The sequence below is a fragment of the Euprymna scolopes genome, chromosome 16 (genome assembly GCF_053919585.1).
Source record: "Euprymna scolopes isolate OS-2025 chromosome 16, ASM5391958v1, whole genome shotgun sequence".
Lineage (NCBI taxonomy): Eukaryota > Metazoa > Mollusca > Cephalopoda > Sepiida > Sepiolidae > Euprymna > Euprymna scolopes.
In genome coordinates, this window is record NC_136497.1 from 27,415,926 (window position 1) to 27,425,876 (window position 9,951).

The 9,951-nt window shown below is 31.7% G+C and overlaps 1 protein-coding gene across 1 annotated transcript; it reads right to left on the reverse strand.

The window, feature by feature from the left end:
• Positions 1–6,761: 6,761 nt before the first annotated feature.
• Positions 6,762–9,418, reverse strand: LOC145295899 (galactoside alpha-(1,2)-fucosyltransferase 2-like). The gene has a single exon (XM_080141661.1). The coding sequence runs from the start codon at positions 9,280–9,282 to the stop codon at positions 8,041–8,043; it is 1,242 nt and encodes a 413-aa protein (XP_079997787.1). The 5' UTR covers positions 9,283–9,418; the 3' UTR covers positions 6,762–8,040.
• Positions 9,419–9,951: the final 533 nt, after the last annotated feature.

A 9,951-nucleotide genomic window follows, 5' to 3' on the forward strand; every position in this document is an offset into this window, starting at 1 on the left:
TAATGAAGCTTATATAGAGATCAATAAAGAAAGAAAATAACGATATAAAACTATATACTAATATATATAAATTTATTCATTTATTCAATATGGGTACACATCAATTAGGGGTATAGGGTAAGTGAAAACTCTCTTCTCGTCAGAGGAGTAGAGAAGATGCCAGGTAACATAAATGGGGATGTAACCCTGTTAGTCACATCTCCATTATGTTACCTGGCATCTTCTCTACTCCTCTGATGAGAAGCATTAGGCTTCGAAATACCATGGTATAAAAAGTTTTTACTTACCCTATACTCCTAATTGATGTGTACCCTTATTGAATAAATGAATAAATTTATATATATTAGTATATAATTTTATATCGTTATTTTCTTTCTTTATTGGTCTCTCTCTTTCTTTCTCTCTCTCTCTCTCTCTATATATATATATATATATATCTATATATCTATATATATATATATATATATATATATATATATATATATATATATATATATAAATAAATACCTAAAACCTCAGGCCTTGATGGAGAGGAGACTAGGAGACTAAAACTTGCTGCTATATTTCAAATGATATTTGGAATCAAATCTCTCCTTGCGTTTATAGCAAGGAGAGACTTGATTCTATACATTTTTTATATTTTATATCTCCCCTCTTTGGTTTTCATACATAAAATAAATTTTACAGTGTATAAGGATTATTTGATACTGGAGATATTCATAATCGCACCCTGTTTTCAAAAGAGGGGAGATTAACATATGAGAAATATTTGGAATCAAGTCTCCCCTTGCTGTTATTTCTGATCATTTGAAACCATAGCAGCAAGTTTTAGTCTTCCCCTCCATCAAGGCCAGAGATTTTGAGGAAATATCAAATATTTTGCAATTCATATACAAAACTAGAAAAATAAATGACTATAATTGAAACATTTTATGACTGTAAAAAAGTGCCAAGTATAGGCTCTGGATGATGAATGATTCCCTTAATGTACGAACTTAAGGACAAATGTCATATAGCCTGCTGCATAATTCAAGTCATTAACCTTCTAACGAGCCTTCATTTGTAAAATTCTGATCAATAGTCGCTAAGATTTCGAACTTATAAAATTTCCAAAAAAGGTAGTATATCTATCTTCTTATAAATCTGGAGGTTTGTGTGTGTGTGTGTGTGTGTGTGTGTGTGTGTGTGTGTGTGTATTGATATTCTTTCTATTTATTTAAGAAGAAAATACAATTTTTTATATATGGGTTGTGGAATTGCATTCACTAGCAAGAGATCTACCTAATTTGTATATTTTTTTAAATATCTATTTTAATTAATTAGGTTTTTCGGTTTTCTTATAAGACGATCATCTGTAATTAACTATTACTCGTAATTATATTAATGCAGATATTCTACATGATTTATACTTGGGTAATATTTGCGTAAAAAGGCTTATAGTACCACAAATCTCTTTTCATATATATTAATATATGCTATATATATATTTTAATATGTATACATATTTTGTTTTAAAATTTTATCTAACAAACTCCTCCTAGATTTTTGGTCTACATACATGAAACTTCATATATATATATATATATATATATATATATATATATATATATATATATATATATATATATATATATATATATATGAACTTTCATGTATGTGGGCATTTAAACCATTTGAACCCATGCGAAACTTTAGATTTGGGTTTTAGCCCGGGAAAATCGATACAAAAGTGTGAAAATTAAAAAAAAAAATTAGATTTGCCTGGTGATGATCGAACGCCGGCATTACGAATATGCATGCATAACGTAGTAGCTATTGGTTTTAGCCCTGCAGCAAATATATCTTCATAGCTCAGTCATTAAAGGCAGAATCAAAAATAAATCGTAAGCTAAACGTTTTGGTTTCGGTTCTCGGTAGCGCACGAGTCATTTTTGTTAACTTCTTGAATCATTACTATATACTGGGTTCAATCTATCTATCTATAAAAGTGGAGATGTCTGTATGTGTGTGTCTGTCTGCGTACATTTCCCTACCAAACAACTCTGTTAATTTTCGGCCTACAGACTCGAAATTTGTTGCCCAGAAATTTGGTTGTTAAGGGGTCAAAGTTCAATGATTTTAGCTTTGAGAACTCTACCAAACTCCTCCGCCAATTTTGGGTCCAAACACTTGAAATTTTAGATATAGGTTTCTTGGATATGGATCTAACTTTATAATTTGATTTGAACTCAAAACAATAATTGTTAAGGGGTCATAGTTGGGGACAAAGTTTTTAAAAAGTTGACCTCTGAGAACTCTACAAAATTACTCAGCTAATTTTTGGTCTAATCATTTGAAATTTTACATAAATTGTATTCAGACATAGGACAAACTTTTTAATCGTTTTTTTTTTTTGTTTTTTTTTTTACTTCCAAGGGGTCAAAGTTCAAAAGATTTTACCTTTGCGGTCTCTAGCAATCTATTCGGCAAATTTTGGGTCTGAATATTTGAAATTTTACATAAAGGATATTCAGACATGCAGCAAGTTTTTTATGAGTTTTGGGGCGAAAATTTGGTTGGCAAGAGATCAAAGTTTACAGAGTTGACCTTTGTAGACTCTACCAAACTCCTCCAACAATTTTGGTTTTAAACACTTGAAATTTAAGATGTAGGTTACTTGGACATGGGTCAAAAATTTTAATTTAATTTGAGCCCAAAACAATAAATGTTAAGGGGTCAAAATTGGAGTCAAAGTTTTTAAAAATTTGATTTCTGCGGTCTCTACCAACTTTTCTCTATGATAGTTAAGGAAGCCTATTATATAGAAAGGCGTTACTGTACATATCACCACGTTTTAATTTATACACATGCACATAAAGTTATGAACAGTACATAGGGCCCGAGCAAAGCCTGGCGGAACTGCTAGTATAATAATAAATACGAAATCTGCATTAATCAAAAGATATTTAAGCGTATTTTACGACCGGGCAATGCCGATGGCCCTGCTAGTATATATAAAAATGTAGGCAAATTTGGGTATATTATATTGGTTTGAAAATACAGGTTCTTTTTTATCAATTGTCGTAAAATTGTAATCATAAAATCGTATTATAATCTTCAAAAAGCCTGTAAATTTTCATGTAGTTTAGTGGCATAGAACAAAAGATATGAGCATTTCAATAATCAATTTTACCACAAGTATATATATATATATATGTGTGTGTGTGTGTGTGTGTGTGTGTGTGTGTGTGTGTGTGTGTGTGTGTGTGTGTGGTAAAATTGATTATTGAAATGCTCATAATCAATTTTACCACAAGTATATATATATATATATATATATAATATATATATATATATATAAAAGGCTTCAGTGTGTGCGTATCATTACATATTTTACAAGTAAAATATGTAATGATACGCACACACACACACACATACACACACACACACACATATATATATATATATATATATATATATATATATATATATATACTTGTGGTAAAATTGATTATTGAAAAGCTCATACCTTGTTCTATGCCACTAAACTATATGAAAATTTACAGGCTTTTTGAAGATTATAATACTATTCTATGATTAAAATTTTATGACAATTGGTATAAAAAAGAACCTGTATTTTCAAACCAATATAATATACCCAAATTTGCCTACATGTGGCCTTCCCAGGCCAGTAATAAATTGGATATATGGAACAGAAAACTGGATCCATTATCCGGAATATTTTTTGTTCTTTTGTATAGGGAAGGTTATGTTCGATCAACACTACTGGGGGCAATGATTTAATATACTTTTTTTATTTTAATATCCAAAACAGTGTTCAATGGTAAACAACTGATGATCCCTGAAAACTTAGGTTTATTGTGAGTTCGAAAAAGCAGGTTTGTTCAAAGATTACGGGAGATTAAATAACTTACTACCAAAATAATTTTCCAACAAAAAATCAAAAAATTAACTTTTTATATAAAAAAAAAAAATTTACGTGGTTTTCAATGTTAAAAAGCTTTCAATATATATATATATATATATATATATATATATATATATATATATATATATATATATATATATATATATATATATAAATTTTAATAGGGTTTTATGTAGTCCCCTTAGGGAAGACGTAGAGATTCGGCACATTGAGAACGAAGAGATTCTGAACCATTTCTATTGTCTAGTGCTTCTTCGTTATTAGTGCGAAAATTGAAAATGGGAATATTGAATTTCATTTCAAACCAATCGTATCTACTTAATTGTCATGTTTAAATTAGTAATATACCCAAAAAATGTGAACTACGACGAAGTAGGACATTAAATATTAATGAAAATTGGTACCGAAAGAAATTGCAAGTTATACATAAATAAACAGCATGAAGTCAGGGGAAGCAACTGCAGTCTGTCTTGTTACAATTAATGGCAGATATCACTGAATCATGGAATCATTAAAGTACATGCTTTATGTAATATTTACATGATTACATCGCAGTTATATTTAACTAATTGCGACATGACAATAAAACAGATTACATTTCCTGGCGTTTCTACCCTATTGGGACGAGATTTCGAAAATCGTAATACTGAATTTCACATGAAAACAACGTTATTACGTATTCCTCGTATTTTTTAGATGGTTATATCCAAAAATTACAAAAATCGATAAGTAGAAAATTATTTATTAAAGAAAATGAAAAATAGAATTTGAAGAAAACGATCGTAAAACACAGGAAAGTTCAAAAGGGAGGTAATTATCCGTTTCGATTTAAACAAGATAGCGCAAATTTTTCACCTGCTAACACGATTAAAGTTGGGTTTTTTTTTTTAAATAATACAGTAGTATCAAGATAATTTCGACTGCATAATTTGGAAGCTACCATTGTAACTTAATAGAATTGGCAAAAAAATTATCTGAAAACTCCATTTATCGACTAAAAAATTTCGCTTTCAATAATGCAGAAGCGTCCATTCCTTTTAGCTGAAATTGACGTAAGAAGTAGATAACATTGCTTTTTAATGGAAATTCATTTTTTTTTTTTCGATTTTCTATTTTCAATCTAATAATGAAGATGCACCTGTTGTCTTTCCCAGAAGATTTAGTTATATATGATTTAGATTTTATAAAAATAGGATTTATTCGAAGTTTTAAGATGGGGGAATGGAGGTCTACCCATAGGGACCCCTTAGAGATTCAGGATTATTGTCATTGTCTTCTCTATAATTTTTTTTTTTTTTTACATAAATGAGATACTATTTTGATTGCAGAGTCGCAGTTTGACCAGCGAGAGAACGATGTTTAACTATTTTTGTTTGTTTTTTGTTTTTGTTTGTTTTTTTGTTTTGTTTGTTTGTTTTTATCGTTGTGATATAAATATGGCGATGACTGGTAAAGTCGAATTGTTACTACGTTTCAAAAAGAATCGTATCGCTGTCAAATCAAATAATTCTTATTCGTGTAAAAACCTTGTTAATCGTAGAAATGATGTCACGTGTTGACACTAATAATTGTTTAATTTGTGATTGCTTTAGATGGAATTGGAGAGGGGCTCGAAGACTCGTGTGCGTGTGTATATGACCGTGTGTGTTTTGGTGATACCTGCTTTTTTACTAGAATATAAAGCTGCTGTATGTATTAAAAGATGTTGGTTTATTTTGGTTTTCATAGATATTGATGCTAGCGCCTGCGATGCCCGGGACACTTTTCTCCCCATTCAGTTATTTTTCTTAATCAATTTCGTGTAAACAAAATATTTACATATTCTTTAAGATAATTCAATAGAGGAATATATGTTATTTTTCTCAATAATGTTCGAGCGGACGTCTTACAGCATGTTGAAATTTACATCTCATAAATATATTTGGTGTTTTTTTTTTCTTTTATGTTTGTTTACTTAAGGGAAGGAAGGGGTACATGCCGTTTTTGTTTTGGTTTTTTGTTTGTTTTGCTGGGGTTTTTTTGTTGTTTTTTTTTTGTTTGTTTTTTACTATTTTTCAAATAATAGGATTTTTGGTGTTTATACAGAATACTGACTGCGCTATTTTTTAGATAGGATTTTCCAAATGCGAGATTTTTTTTTTTTTTTTTTTTTTTTTTACGATTTTTACGGTATCTTCTGTTTATTAAATCGTCAGGTGAAAATACAGAATAGTTACACAACGCTCTCTACTCCCCCATATTAAGAATGGGTTTCTAATTAGTAAGCACTGTTTCTATTCTGCATAAGTATTGGATTTTGGAAATCAAATTGATTCCTAATATTTTCCTTCGTTTTTTTTTTTGTTAACTATCTAAAATTTTGGCGAGGGGTATATTTTTTTTAACAAATCATTCTAATTCTTGCTAATTACGCACACACACACACACACACACACACACACATGCGCGCGATATTTGATCAGATAATTGTATTAATAGAGGTTATTCGCGAACAATAAGCAATACAGCAGTCACCGACATTCTATCTCATATCCGCACATACACGTTTAGAAATGTAAACATTTAAAATTTATGTTGATGTCATATTTTAAAGATGTTTTTTATAATAATAATAAGAAGAAGAAGAAGAAGAAGAAGAAGAAGAATAAGAATAAGAAGAAGAAGAAGAAGAAGAAGAAGAAGAAGAAGAATGATAATAATGATAAAAAGTGAGACCTGTTAAGGCGAAGATTACACAACTAAACAAAAATAGAGGTTCAATTTATGCATGAAAAATGCCGAAGCATGACAGCATCAACAAAAGCAACAAGAAAAAGAGGTCGCGAAGATGATGAAGATGTTTTTGTGTTTAATTTTTATTTTACCGAAATGATGCCATCACATTATAGCGATCGATTTGTCTTTGTGTGTGGAGCAAAGATATGAAAAAAAAATTTTTCAAGGCAAATTGTTCTTGATGAGAAAGTGTGATTTAGTAAGAAGATTGAGGGGGTGGATGGGGGTAAGGGCGTGGTGTGAAAAAACAGCGGAAGGAAAAAGTGGTCGAACGAAAGTTTCTATTTTCCTAGTCTGTGTGTTTTGAAAACAAAGGAACAAAAAAAGGAGATTTGTATAGCAAATTATCATCTTTTTTTTTTTTTTTTTGTTCGAAAATGGTGTTCTCTCAGCGAATGTTCTACCGAGCTTGTTTTTTTTATCATTATCATTATTATTATTTCTTGCATTTTTTCTTTTTTTTTTGTGTGTGTGTGTGTGTGTAAGAGCATCTCAACTAGAAATGCACGTGCGCATTAACAAAGGATGAAGAAGATATTTTAACGGATGCGACTTACCTGTTTCGTTTTTGTACAAGCGTCCTTCTAATCTAGAATCAGAGGACTTCGTGAATTACCTTTCCGTTTTTTTATTGGTTTTTTTTTATACTATAACTTATTTTTATATAATTGTTTGTGGTATTTGTAAAAAAAAAAAAAAAGAACGAAAAATCGTGTTATTGTTGCTGTTATTGCTTCAATCCATCATTTTTTTCTTTTCTTTTTTTTTTTTTTTGCTATTTTCAATTTTGAAACGAGAAAAGGTGGACATCGGTTAAATGATAATAATAATAATAATAATAATAATAATAATAATAATAATAATAATAATAATAATAATAATAATAATAATAATAATAATCTGGAAATCTGAGGAGAGTTGTTGTCACTCAGACTCCAGGGAACACCATTCGTTATTGTCAGTGAGCAAATCACTGATACTGACTTGTGTAAAAACTTCGTAGGAAATAATAATAATAATAATAATAATAATAATAATAATAATAATAATAATAATAATAGTTGTTATTATTATTGTTGTTATTATTATTGTAATAATAACAATGATTATTCGCATAATTATGAAAAATAATAATTATTATTGTAATGCTAATAATTATTATTACATAAACAATGATAATATTATAATAATCTTAAATATTATTATTGTAACAATAATAACAACATAATAATCATTATTACTGTAATAATATTAATAAATCAATAATAATAAATCAATAATAATAATGATAATAATAATAACAAGAACAATAACAGAATAACCATAACCGGGTCTACTCATTCCATACCTATCCACCATTCCGGATAGTAATCATTTTTGTTATAGATTGAGCTAAGCCACGAATTTCGACGCGGATAATTGCTAAAATAGATGGTGTCTCCCCCCGCGAGCCAAGCTGCCCACCAGCCGTAGGAGCCGGAAGTAATAACACTGTGCTGACAATTAGCCAGGATTGCAAGGTCCACACCAAGACTGTTCCCACCGACAAAGTTAACATCAGAAGATTCTGGTATTGAATTGCGGGCCCAATTCATATCATCGCTGCTGATTAGAAAAACGGGGTTGCTAACTGTCTTCCGGTAAAAACCCAGCGCTTTATTGATATATGTCTCATCGGCCACATTATAACCGCGCAGTTTCTGTGCCAACATATCGCCACGCCTGATGTGCACGCCAATTAGCGTCTTTTTGCCGAGCCCGTATTTCTTTAGCACTTTAAAGGCCTCTTTTAAGATTTCGCTTTTAAATGTAAACTCTTTTTTAATTATCTTGGAGATATTAGTGAAGTATTTCCACGACTGGTAATATCCGGTAAGTGTCCAATTCTTGTCCGAGTTGAGCTTCTCAAAAATAGTGGCATCATATTCACCTGGGTTGCGTTCTCCGAATCTGTCATCGTTGCTGATGTCCAGCAGGAGATCGTGGCGAAGATTAAACACTTCCATAAGAACGTTGTTTGAGGGAATGAATGGCGTGTAGCCATAGTGATGAGCCACTGCTAGAAGGGCGGCATATTGAAACATCTTATTCCCTAGCCGACCGGGGCCGTTTATTGTAACGTACGTATTCTTGTACGTGGCGTTGTGGAAATCGTAGATATCATCCCGCCCGTCACTGTCGATGCTTGTGACGCTGTTCAGACCCTGGGGCTCGGATGACGAAACGTCTACCGACGCTGAGCGCAAGTTCATTACCGATCTCACGACTTGGGCGATGCGCTCAGCGGGATTATAGCGGCTAAAGATGGAATTTTCTAACAAGGATCCGCCTCCGCCCTCCCCTCCTTCTTCTGCATTACCAGCTCCGTTCACTGTTAACACGGAGGCGGCGGCGGCGGCGGCGGCAGTGGCGGCCGGTTGGTTGTTGTAGAAGGCACCTTTTTGAGAATTGGTATGGTAAGCTTTCGCGTCGTAAACGGCATAAATATAAGCCATTAACAAACCGACCACGTTCACGGTGATAGCAAGTACAAAAATCCAAAAGTAATTCCGCAGCGACAATGTGTTTGCAATGAGCATGGTCGACAGCGGCAGCCTCCTTTCGAAGCAGGCTGCTTGTCGCCAACTGACTGCGACCACAACGATCACGACTCCGACTCCTCCTCGCACTGACGGCGGCAACAGGGCTTTCTTGCTAAGGCGGCAGCGACAATTTCGTTATTGAACCAATGTTCGATCGATCAGGAGGCTGCAGTAGTCGCTGCCGAACAAGTAGCAGCAAACGCGCGCCAGTGTCGAGTGCTTCTTGTATCTGCCATTATTATCCAAACCTTCATCTTTATAATATTAGTATTATTGGGTTTGCTGTCCGCTAACATCATTCATTTAGGCAGACAGGATACGCTACAAGTGTTTTAATATATTCTTTATTTTCTTTTTCTTTTTCTTTGTCTTTTTATTTATTTGGCTTTAATTACGCTATTTCGAGTGTATTTAGCAACGCGAGAATAAATAGACCAGCATAAAGATTATTATTATTATTATTATTATTATTATTATTATTATTATTATTATTAATAATAATAATAATAATAATAATAATAATAATAATAACTAGAAATATATGCGATTACAGAAACATAATTACTAGTCACTGTATGTATTAATGCATAATTGGTCATCTCACAAATCTATTTCAGTTGCATAAACATCTATAGCAACACCTGTAAGAATAGTAATTAGAATAAT